This window comes from Lutjanus erythropterus, chromosome 13, assembly GCF_056507025.1.
Source record: "Lutjanus erythropterus isolate fLutEry1 chromosome 13, fLutEry1.hap2, whole genome shotgun sequence".
NCBI lineage: Eukaryota > Metazoa > Chordata > Actinopteri > Lutjaniformes > Lutjanidae > Lutjanus > Lutjanus erythropterus.
In genome coordinates, this window is record NC_139329.1 from 31888061 (window position 1) to 31903797 (window position 15737).

The 15737-nt window shown below is 38.4% G+C and overlaps 1 protein-coding gene across 6 annotated transcripts in view; it reads left to right on the forward strand.

The window, feature by feature from the left end:
* LOC146316877 (CUGBP Elav-like family member 2) overlaps nt 1-14327 on the forward strand; it is a 40335-nt gene extending 26008 nt beyond the window's left edge. For 3 of the 6 annotated variants that reach the window (XM_084734797.1, XM_084734802.1, XM_084734803.1), the window contains exons 7-14: nt 487-648; nt 2787-2850; nt 4326-4463; nt 5118-5243; nt 7269-7445; nt 7563-7709; nt 9493-9673; nt 10632-14327. In XM_084734797.1, the coding sequence (XP_084590923.1) occupies nt 487-648; nt 2787-2850; nt 4326-4463; nt 5118-5243; nt 7269-7445; nt 7563-7709; nt 9493-9620 (942 nt within the window). In that variant the 3' untranslated portion in view covers nt 9621-9673; nt 10632-14327. The remainder of the gene's footprint in view (nt 1-486; nt 649-2786; nt 2851-4325; nt 4464-5117; nt 5244-7268; nt 7446-7562; nt 7710-9492; nt 9674-10631) is intronic. The other 3 variants (XM_084734801.1, XM_084734800.1, XM_084734799.1) reach the window with 3 other exon arrangements.
* Nucleotides 14328-15737: the final 1410 nt, after the last annotated feature.

Below are 15737 nucleotides of genomic sequence, written 5' to 3' on the forward strand. Positions count from 1 at the left end.
TGGTCCTTGTCTGGCTCTCAACTCTCAGAATACTTTTGCACCGCATGCCTCGTGTCCATGCGTCTGTCTGAACAGTGTGTGTTTGTGAGATTGTGTGTATTGTAAATGCATTTTTCTTGTTAATGTCTGCTGACACATTCTCCATTTGAATGTCATGTTTTTAAGTGTCGTCTCCATCTGTCGTCTGCTTGTCTGTGGACTCAATTCAGCTCCTCAGAGTGCTAAAAAGATTCACTGTCTGCAGCATTATCCTGTGCCCCTTTTTGGAATGTGGCCTGGCTCAGCTATGCATGGCAGATGTCCTCTGTGTGTTAGCTTTGATATGAATGCAACAGGCATAAAAATTGTCTTGAGGCGTAGATGATTCCCCCCCTTTTTTTGAGAAATTCCTTGCAATGACTGTGTCCTTGCATTGGTAAATAAACTTTGACTTTTTCAATGTGCTTCTGAGTCAGTCTAACGTCTCTGACCTCTTCACTGCTTCAGGGCTGTTCCTCACCTCTGGTGGTGAAGTTTGCAGACACACAGAGAGATAAGGAGCAGCGGCGCCTGCAGCAGCAGCTAGTACAGCAGATTCAGCAGCTCAACAGCGCCTCCACCTGGGGAAACCTGGCCGGCCTGGGGACCCTCACACCGCAGTACCTGGCTGTAAGTGTTGCCCAAACACGCAGCCCCGCTGAGCCACACAGTTACTCATGTTATCATTATATGGCACAGTTTTAGTCTCTGCAAAATGTTTTAATATTTTAGCCATATGTTGACAAGTAAAGTAAAAAAGTGTGAAGAAAAAAAACAAGAACTGTCTTACAATATAAAGTAATACATAGAGTATAGGATAGAAAACTTCTGTTGGATTATGTATAATGTCAATAAATAATTTCTAATCTAGAGTGCTACTCCTGTGCAATAAAGAGGACATATAAAAATACACAGGAACAAAAACAACCACAGTGAGCAAACTTTTACAGCCGAATAATAGATAATCTAATGTCTAGTAAGTCCTGGTGGCTGTAGACATGATTTCCTTGACTAAATCTACTGAACTACACACAAAAATGCACGGACATGGAGAGCCATGAGCTGCCGTGTCCCTGCATGCCACCATCTTACACGAGGTATCAGGCAACACGTTTAAGAAATACAATGTTGAGACTGTGTTCTGTTCATACATGAATATAAACACCTCACAAACACAGAACGATTTTAAGGGTGACAAAGGCAGCGATTTTCTCAGCAATATGTGTTTTATTGAATTATACTGTCCTTGTCAAACAGTGATTGTTCTGCATGAAAATGCACCAGGCAAGGCCTCAAACCATATAAAAAAAAGTGTTGAAGTTGTTATTACACTATCAAAAAAATGCTTATCATAGGCCAAATACATATAAACACTGACAGTGCAGAATGCAAATAAATAAATGGTTATATTATAATTTGAAATGCTGCACAGTATTCAGAGATGAACTATAAACTGATTCTCTTTGGCTCAGAATAGGAATATCTTGTCACACCCAGTTTGTGTTCTTGCTCAAGGACACCAGCATGTGACTACTTGCATGTGCCTGCTGTGAGCATGTGACTTAAACATGGGCATAACATGAACAGCTGAGCTGTTTGTGTTCCTGGGAGGAAAACTAGACCATTGCATGCACATTAACTAGTCACAGGCAGTGTTTGAACTGACTGAGCTGCAATTGAATAGATCCAACTATCATTGTTTTTGCTTTAAGGGAGATAGATTAATTTGTAGCAAACCACACAATATCTATTATTTGGTAAATATTCTTAAAATGCAGAGTTTCTGCATAAACTTTGCCCATGCATTGTTGCTGCACCTTAAACTGTGGCTGTGTTTATATTTAATTATTACTTATCTGATCTCAAAAGAGTAACATGTATCCAAGAAGCATACAAGACGGATTGAAATCACCTCTGGAAGAGGTCCGACACTCATTCAGCCAGATGTTGAAAAGGTGGAAATGCATCCTGGTCTCCAAGACATATACATAACCTTAATCTTTTCTCCTCCTATGACGTTACTGAGTCAGTAAGCGGTCTTTGTAAATAGCCTTTCACTGTCTGATTTTCTTAATACATCTGTTGTCTGTGCCGTCTGTCCTTGAGCTAACAGCAGATAAAATTACACTGAAATGAACCATTGTTCACATTAAAGCAACACAAACAATGGCGATAAAACTTTTGTCACACTTGTTCGTAAATATGATTCATATGTTTGTGTTAAATTGAGCATAGTTTATGACTAAAACCATCTTAACTGTTATTGATGAAATAAACTGTCAAAAAATCCAGAGGAAAAATAACTTGTGCATTTTAGCAATTACCCTACAACTTCAGGTGCATTACTGCTTCCTCCTGGACTGGAGGAGGGCCAAACCTCATTTGCATTTACCCCAGGAAAACAAAGACTGATTGTAATCAATGTTCAGGCCACAAATCTTAAATGTAAATGAAAGCTTAAGTGGATATGAAAGTCTTGAATTGACAAGTGTAGATGGGGCCTAAATCACTAATGAGCATTCACCCTCAGTAAACAAATAAACAGAACTAAGCATCACATATTAAAAGATGAGTGTATGAAAGCCAAGAGTATAACATCTAATCTTTGTCCTCACATTTATGTGTAATGGCAGCACTGAATTTAACATTAAGAAATCCAAAAAGACATGCCACTGCAATCATACATGTATTATATATTATTATATTAGTCATTTAAGACCTCATTTGTGCCCTCTGTTTGATTCTGTATTTCTTTCTTCTCCCAACAGTTGCTCCAGCAAGCCACATCCACCAGTAACCAAGGCAGTTTTAATGGTATTCAGAGGCTAGGAGGTGAGTCCACCCTTTTCAGATGTCGAGATGTTCTAAAGTCTTCCTCTATAATTGAACAAGCCGACACTTTTCATGTCACCAACCTTGTGACTCAGTGCTCTACACCCACATGGTTTTAACTGCAGTAAATCACATTACTCTTTCTTTCAGATCAGTGGCACATTAATAATCAGCGCTGCTATTCTGGGCCTGTGCAGGCTGCTTAAAGACAAACACACACTGCACATGCAACCATGACTTGGTCAAATTAAAAAGCAATAGACCTGTGAGAAAGAAAATCCATCCTTAAAGCTGCTGAAAACCCATATCCTCAATAGCCTTTTAACTATGTAATTTAGGTTCTTATGCACAGAATAAGCATATGAAGGGTATTACAAATTAGTTTTAATCCAAATTCACAGTCATTTAAGTTTTTGATATCGCGGTTGAATTGATTGTGGTTATGCACAGACCTTATTTATGAAAAATATTCAATTATTATAACCTGCCTCTCTGAGGGAACTCGAGCTGTTATATCACTCCTGATTCCTTGGACAAAAATGGTAAATTTAGCTTGCAGAACACGGGAGTTGCTGGTGTACTAATGCCTTGATCCGCAGCAAGTGACTTTAGCCGTCTAAAAGCACATTTTGCTGTTTAAATTATTTCTCGGGAGTGTAAGGCATGGCAACCAGCAAATTGTGTGTTTATTGAACTAAGTTTGCTAATAATGTCTTAATGAGACACTCATCTTTGATATTATGTATGCATTTTTACTTTAAAGCAAGAAACAAAACACACCATAATTGTAGAGGGCTAGTTTTGTATGTTGAAGTATAATTTCAGGTCTAATACTAAAACCAATGTTGCATTTTCTACATTATCCGAAATAATCCTCAAGCCAGTGTGAAACCAGGGTTCCAACTAACAATTACTTTCCAAGTCATTTAAGCTGTCGATTATTTTCTTGATTAATTGATTAGCTGTTTGGTCCACAAAATGCTAGAAAATAGTGAAAAATGTTGATCAGATGTCTTCTGTTGTCCCCAAGTCAGGGATATTCAGTTTACTGTCACAGAGGAGTAAATAAACCAGGAAATGTTCACATTTAAGAAGCTGGAATTAGAGAACTTTGACTTTTCTTCCTAAAAAAAAAATACTCAGACTAATTGATTACCAAAATAGTTGGAGATTAATTTGATACTTCACAAATAATTGATTAATTGTTGCAGCTCCATGTGAAACTATAATAAACGCTGTATTTGCAATATTTCAATACAATACTGGCAAAATTATTGAATGGTTTAAATACTACAAATGAAGAAAAATAACTTTTGTTATATGAGTATGCTATCTTAAACTGTAAAGAATGTAGTCTTCTAGGCTTACATTCGGGAAAAGTTTATTCCCTCCAAGACATTTTGGAAAGGTCTTCACAAACTTCAGCATGAATTTGGACGTCTTTGATAATCACCTCTGTTTCTTCGCTCTCGCAGCAGGTGTGAACCCCCTTCAGCTGCAGAACTTGGCCACATTAGCTGCCGCTGCGGCTGCAGCCCAGAGCTCTGGCAGCCCGACCTCCACCAGCGCCCTGTCTTCAAACAGCGGAGCCCTGGGAGCCCTGGCCAGTCCGGGTAATTAAACACAACATGAGCTGAGTTTTGTAGCGTGTGCATGTACTGTACATACAGTATTAAAGCAGCAGTGTGAATCAAACCCTGTGGCAGTTGTAGTACTTGTTTATTAATGTGTTTTGCTGGCTGAGTTTTTGACCTTGTTTCATCATAATTGCTGAACTAACCTGTGTTTATCTTCACATGCAACATTAAAATCTCAGTCTGAATAAAGATTCCTCACCCGTTGAGACAAACATACATGTTCACAGCGAACTCTCCTGGTGCTGTGATGGTACCTACCAGCTGATCTGCAAACCTCCCTCATCTGCTATTTGCCTAACGGCCCTCAGCCATTCCTCATTTATTTTATGGGAGTTAATCACCCACATATAAAATTTTATGAGAGCCCCCATTTCCCTTTAATCTGTGTAAATATACATTGGCTCCATCTGTCTGAGTTTAGCATATTGCTGCTGCGGTAATGACCTCTTCTCGTTAAGAGACAGATTTTTAACTGCCCCCTCACTGCTGTGTCATCCTCTCATAACCATAACCATTTGAGGCAAAGATGGCAGGCATTAAGAGTGATATGTGGTGTTTTGAGCATGAGCACATCTCCCCTGTGGTAACCCATATGTCTTTCTGTGTTTTTTTTATTGTGTCTTTAAACAGCCGGTTCAACAGCGGGGTCCAGCGCGGGTGCTGCCATGAACACCTTGGCATCTCTGGGCACCCTGCAGGGTCTCACTGGGACCTCTGTGGGCCTCAACCTCAACGCTCTCACCAGCAGCGTCAGTGGTACGAATGTCCTTTTTCAAATAGCTGCATAAAAGCTATAAGAAATTCACGCGGTTCCTTACAGTCGCACATTATCTTCAATGCCACATCAAGCGATTTTGACCACAAGGGAATTTTGGTTTTCTGGACTGGCAAGCTCATTGTTCTGTTGCATAGACATTAAATACATAGGCGCCACATTAAGCACTTTGGGCTTGTTGCTCTAATATGTCAGTGCTGCAGCCATATTGTTCCTGGCACGACTGACCTCTGAACACAGACTTGTGAACAAGGCAGCTGTGTTTTTTCCCAGATAAAAAATTCTATGGTTTGGGTTAAAATGATCACCCCTCCAGTATCTTCAGCAGGTCTGGGGTTCGCATCTTGACCCCATGTGTGCCGTTATCTGCTGACAGTGACAGCATGGATAATTGAGTTGTTGACATTAGATAGTAGCCCTCAGTAACTGATGAAGGTACCTTTTTGTATGACAACATTAACTTTCTGCAAATATTACATAGTAGCTTGACGTTTGACGTTTGACAATAGAGATATTGATAATGAAGAAATAGAGAGAAAATTGACCTCTTCTGCCACATTTAAGTTATGAAATAGTATGTAATATATTTTAAAAAAATGAATTCATATTCATGGCTTTCAGGGAAAAAGTATTTTCTGTTCTTGATCCACTTTTGGCGAATAATCGCAGGCCCAGTATATCTCTGTGGAGCGCATTGTCTCAGGCAGCCACTACTTTTGGAGGAGCCGAGAACTGCACTTGTTCTTCTTAGATATCTATGTCAAATGTAAGGTTACATAAAAAGCACATTTAAAAGTGGAAACTTGTACATTTCTTATGACAGCTCACATTCAAGTACAGGCATACTCTAGACGCCACCACAGCAATGGCGGCTTGTTTACTTCTATCACTTCCCCATATTCGTGTGTACTTGTTGATGGTCTCACCGGGAACAATATGGCAGGGGCAATGACGTATGATCCAAAGGCCAATGTAGCTTCTACACATATAGGTCTAAGCTTCTGTTGGTGCCGTTTATCCATAAGCAGATAAAACATGCACTCAGTGGCCACTTTATTAGGTACATTTTAAAATGTAAGGCAGTCCAATACAACTGCTCAGCCATAAATTCAATTATTACAAGAATAATAACAATCAATTTTTAGGGGTATTAATTTAACTATATGTTTATTAAGTAGGGATTGTATTGGACTTGAAAAAGTGGTATCGAGCTGGCAACCACCCTGAAGTATCTCCAGATGCCAACACCAATCTGTTGCCATCTTTTCCTTCTCTTTAATAACCAAGCTCTTAATATTACATCTGTATGGTTGCACTGTGTTAATCCCAACCAACTAAAAAGCATCATGCTCAAACTGTGAAACAAATACTCTGCTGCCTCTTTTTATTTAATCTTTTTAACACACACAGAACTTTTAGCAGCATTTTTGATGGGTTTGCATCACTCAAATATTCAAAATTTAAAGAAATGCCAAAATTGCACTTGGCCGTTTTTCCTTCCACACAGCTGATGTTGCTGCTGACAGGTCTCACTTACATTCTGTCTACTGTTCATGTGACGCATCTTTCTTACATAATAGTTTAGACTAATGGATCATATCAGATTATACTTTCTTTCCTTTCCCCCAATGATTTCCAGATCGATACCAATACCAGCTATCAGATCAGTGCATATGTATTGTGAAGATTACTGTTTGTCATGGTGTTGAACAGGTCTTCATTATACTGATGATTATAACCTCAGTAATAAACATATTCTTGAATAAACACCTCTCTGAAAGTTTTAACAAAAGCTGTCCATTATAAACTTCTCAAAAGTAGAATTATGTGACAGAGCTGTTGCAGTGGCCAGCAAGTATAACATGACAAGCAATTCATAAAGATTGGCCTTTCTGCCCCCTGGTGGCCAAAACATTTAATTCTGTTTCAGTCACCAAACTCATAATTTTCTGCATGTTGTAAAATGTTTATCAAGGGTGTACAGCAGATTTACTTGTGTTTTGCAGGTATGGGGGCCATGAATGGAGGCCTGGGAGCCTCCATGGCCAATGGGTCAGCAGCCAGCTCCATGGATGCTCTGACCCAGGCCTACTCAGGGATGCAGCAGTACACAGCCTCCGCCCTGCCCTCCCTCTACGGCCAGTCTCTCCTGCAGCAGAGCATCGCTGGCAGCCAGAAGGAAGGTGAGCAGTTCCTCAGCTTTTACCAGCATACTTTTTCATTGAACTAATTGTACGTGTGTACATATGTAATCTAAATCTGCATCTAACTTGAGTTTCTGATTTTCTTACCAAATGGAGTAGGGCCAGAGGGCGCCAACCTGTTCATCTACCACCTGCCCCAGGAGTTTGGGGACCAGGATCTTCTGCAGATGTTTATGCCTTTTGGAAATGTGGTCTCTGCCAAAGTCTTCATTGACAAACAGACCAATCTGAGCAAGTGCTTTGGTAAGTCGGCAACATATATTATACTTGATAGACGTTCCCAACATGCTGTTTCATTTTGCGGCTATTAGGTTGCCATGGTGCCACCAAAAAAATCCCTAGTGAGACCCCATTTAGAAAGTAGGGAAACAGGTGCTTCTTGTCTCGAATTTGGCACCATGTGGTGGACTGGAACAGTATCAAATATAAGCTTTAAAAAAGAAAGCAGCAATTCTCAAAATAAAGGAAAGAACTAATTAAATTTAAATAATAAGATAAAAGATAAAATAAGTTTGTATATATTAAATAATTAAAAGAGGAAAAATAAATCTGAATCTATATGAATAAAAACATAACTCAGATAATGTAGTCTAGGCACACCTTTTACCTTATTCTACTTTATTTTCCCCTTTACTCGTCCTCATCCTGCTAAATATGAGAAACATCTATGATGTTGGCTTGTACACCATGATCTTCAAGTTCAGGGCAACATTGTCTTAATTCGGCTTAACTCCGTGGAGTTAAGTTTTTTTTTTTTTTGGTTGCCACAGGCGGTCAAATTTCAGATGCTAAGCATCGTCTCTGGAGGTCATCCAGAGTTCATACAACTGTAGTTGTAGTTATGCAACTGTTGTTAGGAGCTTTTATATGAAAGGAGAGGTTGAGATCATGTGACAGTATTTGGGTTTGTTGCATTCTCTTAACATGTAGATGGATTGTGTTGAAGTTAAAATAGCGTGTTAAGATGTGCTTAAACCCTCCAGACCCCGGAGCGCCTGTTCTGTTTCACTATAGTGCCTAAGAAGATCTGTCATTTTAAAATCCTCCCCAGTGTATTAATATATGAAAAAAAGACCTGAGCTTTATGATGTAGATGCTTTAGGTTGTCGTCTGTAACAGCAATCAGATACATTCATCATAATGTTGAGATCTCCCCTCCTCCTCCTCACTGCCTGAGGCAGACGCTGTTCTCTCGAAGTGCGATGAGAGTCTGTATGGACGACTGGCCAGGTCGTGACTTTTTCATATAAATTCAGTGATTTTTCTCATACAGGTTGCCAAAACACAACCTGCAACGCAGTCGTGTAACATGACAAAGACATCGTGAGGTTTTTTGTTTGAAATCTCATTACATAATCACCATCAGTAAATGGCTCGACCTACTCTGTCACACTTCACCCTTCATTGCAGGCAGGGAGAGCAAATAATCAGTATCAACAGCTGACCGGGTTGAGTCTTTTCCACGTATAAATTCAACGACGGGTTCAACATTACAAATGTTTACTCTTGTCACATAGTCGTATATGGTACAGTGTGGAACATTTCTCTTTTATTTTGAAAACCCAGCATTATTCAGTGAAGGATCCATTATTGGCATGTTGTGGATTTTATTTGTCATAAAACTGACCTGAAGTTACTTTCTATTCTTTTAGGCTGACTGAGATTCATTCCGTCACAGCTTTTTTTTTTTTTTTTAGAAATATTTTGGAAATGCTTTGTCTAAAATATTTAGTATCAAATTTAAGAAGAAATTGTGCTTTTTGTGTGTGGATTCTCACTGAGCTGCAGCAACGTTTTACAAATCCAGTGGGGTCGTGAGGGATAAGTAAGGAATCGTCTACAGACAAGAAGCAGAAGTGTCTTGAATCATCCTGAAGGGATTTATTTCACTATAATGACCTGCTCACTTTGCATTATCCTGCTCATTTCATTGTTATGCTCCAGAACAATCAATAACTTGATCTTTATATTTAATAAAGTCATGTAATAAATGTATTTAAAGTGTGTCCTCCACCTTGTTCTTTAGGGTTCGTCAGCTATGACAATCCTGTGTCTGCGCAAGCTGCCATCCAGGCCATGAATGGTTTCCAGATCGGAATGAAGAGGCTGAAGGTTCAGCTGAAGCGCTCCAAGAACGACAGCAAACCCTACTGATCCTAGCCCCGGGGCCCTCCCCCCTCCCCAGCTCTAATGCTAGCACTGCTAGGGTAAGTTCACCCTCCAGCCAAGGTCACCACAGCAGAGACTCAGTGGGGCAGGGGGAAAGGAGCCCAACCACAGGAGGGGAGACTCGCGCTATTCCTAAAAAAAAAAAAAAAAAAAATGGTTGCAATGATCTTTCCACATTTTACTGTATTTCATTCCTGCAGTTTTATCATGTAATTTGAGTCGGATTAAATATTTTAATGTATATGATTATTTATGACTATCACTGGAGTCAGTGTTCGCTGGAGGTATTTTGTGTCACTGTAATTTAGTGGAGAGCATCAAGGTGTGTTTCCATGCCATTTCATTGCCTTCAGGTCAAAGCGAGACGGGTTGACTAAGGATCAGTTGTTGTGTTGAAGGGCTGAAGCCAGGTCACGTTAGACCCCCCGAGCCCAGAGCTTCAACCTGTGTTTGGCTTTTTTTTGTCCATGTAGTCCGTCTCGTTCGTTTCATTCTCAGTGTGAAAATCTTTTGCATTCTTCAGTCTTTACTCCCCCTTCTTCATCTCTTCATCTTTTTCTCTTTCTCCCATCTTTTCCTCTCTATCATCTATCTAAGCCATGTTAAGCTAGGCTACCTCTCTCTTTTTCTCTATTAACAACCTCTTCCAGTCATTCCATCCATCCTCCAAGTCTCCCACAAGGGACTGGCTCTAGATGGATCTCTCTGGGTGCCAAGTATACAGTTTGTGCATGTCGGAGTCTCTGCCATATGTCCTGGTGGTGTCACTTCCTTAAATCTGTGTATCGTTTTTGTGTGTCGGGGGAGAAAGAAGCAGGGGGGGGGAAATGTTTACCGCACTGTCCTTACTGTATGTGGTGACTGTTTTTGTTGGTTTTTGTGCCTCATGGCTAAACGATTCTTGTGCTGTGCCCCTAACTTTCTCTTCTCTCCTCTTTGTCTCTCTTCTCTTCTCTTCTCTCCTCTCTTCCTTTCGTGTTTTTGTTCCTTTTTTAGAACAAATCTCCATGCCTGTTTGCTCATCATTAGCCTAGCATGTCTTCATGATGTTGAAAGCCAAGCCAAACTCCTGGCCTCATCATCCCACCATTGTCTGTGATGTCTCTCTAAGCTCGCCTGACCAATACCTGGCCACCCACTGACCCTTGACCTTAGCTCAACCTGATTTTTCTGCATGTATATTCATTTTTTTTTTTGTTTTTTTGTTCTACTTGTATAGAAATGTGACAGGTGGGAGAGAGGTCAAGCAAATCAATGTGAAAACGTACCTGCGTTGAATTCATTTAAGAGACCTTTTTTTTTTTTGTTTTGGTTTTGCGAATGTTTTAAAAACCTGTGGGATTTCTTATTTTTAATTTAGCTTTGTTTTTTTGTTTTTTATGTTGCTTTCTTTTTACCTCTCTCAGTAAAAGTTCACTTGAAAGTTGAATACAGGGATCGGCACACGTCTGTGCTATTTGGTGCCATTAGCAATATGTTGGCTTCTTAAAAAAAAAAAAAAACAGACCACTTTCCAACACTTTTGAAAGTCTGACCGGTAAAACCCCTCTCAGTGCTCTGTAATGATCTCTACATTTTGCGGGCAGTGTGAAGATTTACACCAAGGCTATTTAAAAATATATTTTCTTTTCATTTAGATAAAAAAAATACCCTGTGTATTTACCTTTTTTTGAACTATTGATGGCACAATAAAAGGTACATTTGCTCTGTTTAGAGGAATGACTACCTAACATGAGTCAACTTTTTTAGAACTGATTCACAAATAGACAATCTGTGGTTTAAATGCACACTTAGATTACCTATATTTTATACCATTGAATCTATAGAAGTTTAACTAACAGAACCCAGGCAAAACTTTGGGTTTTTTGTAGATTATGTTGTAATGTCATCTGTGTCGGGGGGGTCTTCAGTGTATTACATTTTTAAAGAGGACTAAAAATCAGTTTTGATCAGCGTGACCTGCTTGAGGGTCATTTCTAGTAAATTAAAAACACACTTTAAGTCAATAAATTCCTCTGCATTTAATTGTAATTTCAATTTCTGGGTATAAAGTACTTTTTTTAAGGGTCACAGTATGTAGACTTTAATTATTTTTTTTTTCTTCGTTTAAGAAAAATTTCAACTTCCACGGTACGTCTTGTTGACTTTTCTGTGAATTTCTCATTAATAATTTGATTAATGGATGTTTCACTTTGGTTTAGTTTGGATGCCTCATGTCGAAAGATGATTTACAAATGTCTGTTAATCATACAGATGCCAGACAATGTCTCTTCTTTTGTTTTTTTTTGTTGTTAAAGTGCCCATGTGTCAAACTCAGTGTTTTTTTTTTTTTTTTAATTCACACAACATATTTTTCCTGTAATATTACCTAGTTTTCTTTACACATGCACACACACAAATACACACACACACACACTGCGACATACACACACAAAACACTTTCTGTGGTTGCAAATGTGGGAGCCCCTGAAGAAGAGATCACTTGGACACAACACACAACCTGCACATTTTATAATAAACACACTCACACTTGCTTTTTTTAAGTTTTTCGCTGATTGTTCTTTTTAAGTGACTTCCAGTATCATGTTCACAGCACATTAATACTACTAAAATCCACCACTATAGTGTTGGTTTACAAATACATTCCATTTTTTTCAGCACAAAGTTTACACTTTTTTTTAAAACCGGGGTGGTATTTTGTCTGTTGTACTACAAAATAACAACCACTTCACCCCCCCAAAGAAGGGTTCCCTAAAAACTGCGTACCTGATGGCGCTAAAGAGTTGTCAACTCAGGGGCTTTTTTTGTGTGTGAAACTAAGACACTCACACAGGATTACGACACAAAAAAAAAATGCACAATTGTCACCATTTGACCTTTTCAGTTCGGATTTTTTCTTTTCTTTTTCTCAAAATACATAAATATTCCAAAAAAGTACAAAAAAAATATATATAAATAAAAAGGTACCAAATTTGAAACAGTGCTCGAGGAAAAAGTGTTGTAGTTTTGTAAAAAGGAAAACGTTAAGCACAATTGTGGGAGCTTAATCACTTTTGCAGAATGTTGTGTGTGTGATTATGATCCCGACATTTTCAAAAGGTACCACTGATTTCACTTTTTAATATGGGCATGTGCTTTTTACGGTGTGTTTTTTCTATCCAAATGCAATACAAATATTCAAAGTGCCATATATACGTCTAGAAACTGCCTACACATCCTTATTAGGCCTTGGTTTAGAGATTGCTGCAGTTATAGCCTTTTTTGTCTATTTATGCCAGTGTCATGAAAGCTCTTGTCACCTGCTCATGTTCCCCTTCTCCCTCCCCCCCACCCCCACTCTGTGTGTTGAGTTATTGGTAAATGTGTATTGTGATGTACTCAGTTTGAACAGTTGGTTAAAAAAAAATTGTAGATAAAACAATAAACTTCCCTCTACATTTGAAGGTTAAACCTCTTTCTTAGTGAGTGTGAACACGTGTACTGTAACACTTTGCGATACAGACGATTGGTGACCAGATGTGTCGGGGAATTAAAGTCAAAAACGAGCTAAAAGATGCCAAGTGATGAAATTGTGTGTCGAACACTGAATTGAGTGCAGATCTGTGAAGAAATGCAGCGTATGGTGAAGTGTTACTGTGAATGAATTTAAAAAAAAAAAAAAAAAAAAAAAAAGGAAAAGCACAATGTACAGTCCACAGCGGTCCCAACAGGAACTTTGACTCACTTCAGGGGCTTCCATCACAACTCCCGTTCAAGCTCTAATAACAATCACTTTCTTTGTTCTGTGTTTTCATATTTCTGAAGTGCTATTTTTTGACAGTGTGTGGTAGCTTTGCATCTCTATAGATATTGTCTTGATCCAAAAGAAAAGAGCAGAAAAAAAAAAATCTTTTCTTGTGTTATTTTCTTGTCTGATAATCGGTAGGACTTTGTTCATGTTCCACCAATAATTTAATAGATGTTTTATCTTGTCTTGATGAAAGCCAAAGTGGGTGCATCTTGATGTGATCTGTATTATTACATACAGTAGTCTTTTCTGTTCGGTCAATATCAATTTTTTTGAAACTGGGTGGGATTTGAAAAAGAAGAAAAGAAAAAAAAAGACATACACAGGCTTTCCAATTTCTACAACTGGTTGTTCATATGTATTTTGTACCAGTGAAGCTTTTTATATTGGAAATTAAAGAAAAAAAATCTATATTGGAAAAAAAATTGTCTGGCCTCTCAATGTGGCCTCGCCTGGACCAGGTCTTGAGTTTGGCCTCTTGGTGGTGTCAAGCAATTTTTTTTTTTTTTTTTTTAAGTTGTTTTTCGTTTCTTTTTTTTTTTTTTTCTTTTTGTCTCTAAAAAGATGCCTGATTTTGATTTTACTTCGTCCTTCACTTCGTTTATCAGTTTCGGGGGGGTTGGGATCCTCTAAAATCGTGGTAAGTTTCATGTTAGTATTTGTGCTGTCCACATAGTTTAATTGTCATCAGGATTTCAACAACTTGTGTGGATAATTGTCTTAGTTGAAGAGTTAATAACTATCTGTTTAGTTTTTGAGCCTTGCTTTTTACCTGTGTAGAGTTTTCCGTTTTTTCCCATAGCGGAGTGTGTAGCCGAAAGACTCTGTGTTCTTTTTTGGTCAATGTTTGTTCATGTGTGGTGTGTTTCTTTGCCTCTGTCTCCAAATTAAACCATATCCCCTAATATGGACTGTGTGTGTGTGTCTTTGTGTTGTTGTGCTCGTCCAGTGTTGTAAAGACATTTTACAAACCACCCCTCCCTCCCCCAGTGTGTCATGTCTCGCTAACTTGTTTCTCTTCGTTGTGCTTCTCTTTGCTCATTTCTGATCAGTGACAGATGACAGGAGGGAAAGTTAGCCGATTCGTAGAACTCAGTGGTTCCCAACCTGGGGGTCCTGACCACCACTAGGGGTCGCCAAACCTTCGGAAGGGGTCACGACCTTCTTGGGTTTAAGGGGTGTAAGAAAACTGCTTTTAAATGTATGCAGTTGGGCTATATATCAGTGCTTCATCTATTTCGGTGAACAAACTCGATAAAATTCAGACAAGAGCTGCGAGAAGTAGTTGATCAACTGTCAACTATTAAACCAATTCACCAACTCTTTAATAATTGTTTTGAGTCATTTTTGTAAGGATAAATGTCCAAATTATCTTTTTTTCAGCTCTTTATTTGAGTTGCGGATAAATATAAATAAATATATAAATTAAATAAAACATTTGAGGATGTTACCAATGGGCATTTCAATCATTTTTGGACAAACAACTGATTGATATTGAGAAAATGCTCAGCAGATTTTTTGATAATTAAAATAATTGTTAGTTGCGTCACTAATCCAAGCAGCAGGGAGAAGAAAATGCTGAATTTGGAACAAAATAAGACTTCTAAGCATATATAACTGTAAAAATAAAACAATTCTATAAAAAGTTAATAGAAATATCAGGAAAACTTATTACATGCAATATTCAGAAGAAGTAATTTGCTCAGAAATCATCCAGATCACTTGGTCTGCAGTCTTTCAGCAGTTATTGTGTTCACAATTTGAGTTAATTGTACAGTTTATTAGTTGTTCTGTACTATTATTTTCTGCATTGTATATAAAATGAATTATCCACCGATAGAAAATGTGTCCCTTAAGAAAAAAGGTTGGGAACCACTGATCTAAAGCTCGATGTAAACTCCCAGGGGTCTGTTGGGCTGGTGGGGGTGTTAAAGGGGATTTATTTTGGGGTTTCATTTCTCTCGTATATCTGTGACGCTGCACCGTGTGTTTTTTATGCAAATAAAATCACTACACGTGTGCGAAAATGAAAATAAATTCTGTTAATATAAAGTTGAATTTTTAGTTTCTCGCTCTGCAGTAATAGTAACATGATTAGCCAGTTAATATTTTTTGATGAGATGATGAATCTCTGAATTTTGAGGGTTGATCAATGCTATCAGAGTTTAAACTGATAAGTCACTCGTCAGAAATTAATTGGCAGTCATGCTGATAATCTCACTATTACCTTCTTCGCCAGGATTTGATGCTCATTTAACTGTTTCTCTGCCTTCCAAGAGATTAAAACTGAATATCTTTTGTTTTTGTATGTTTTG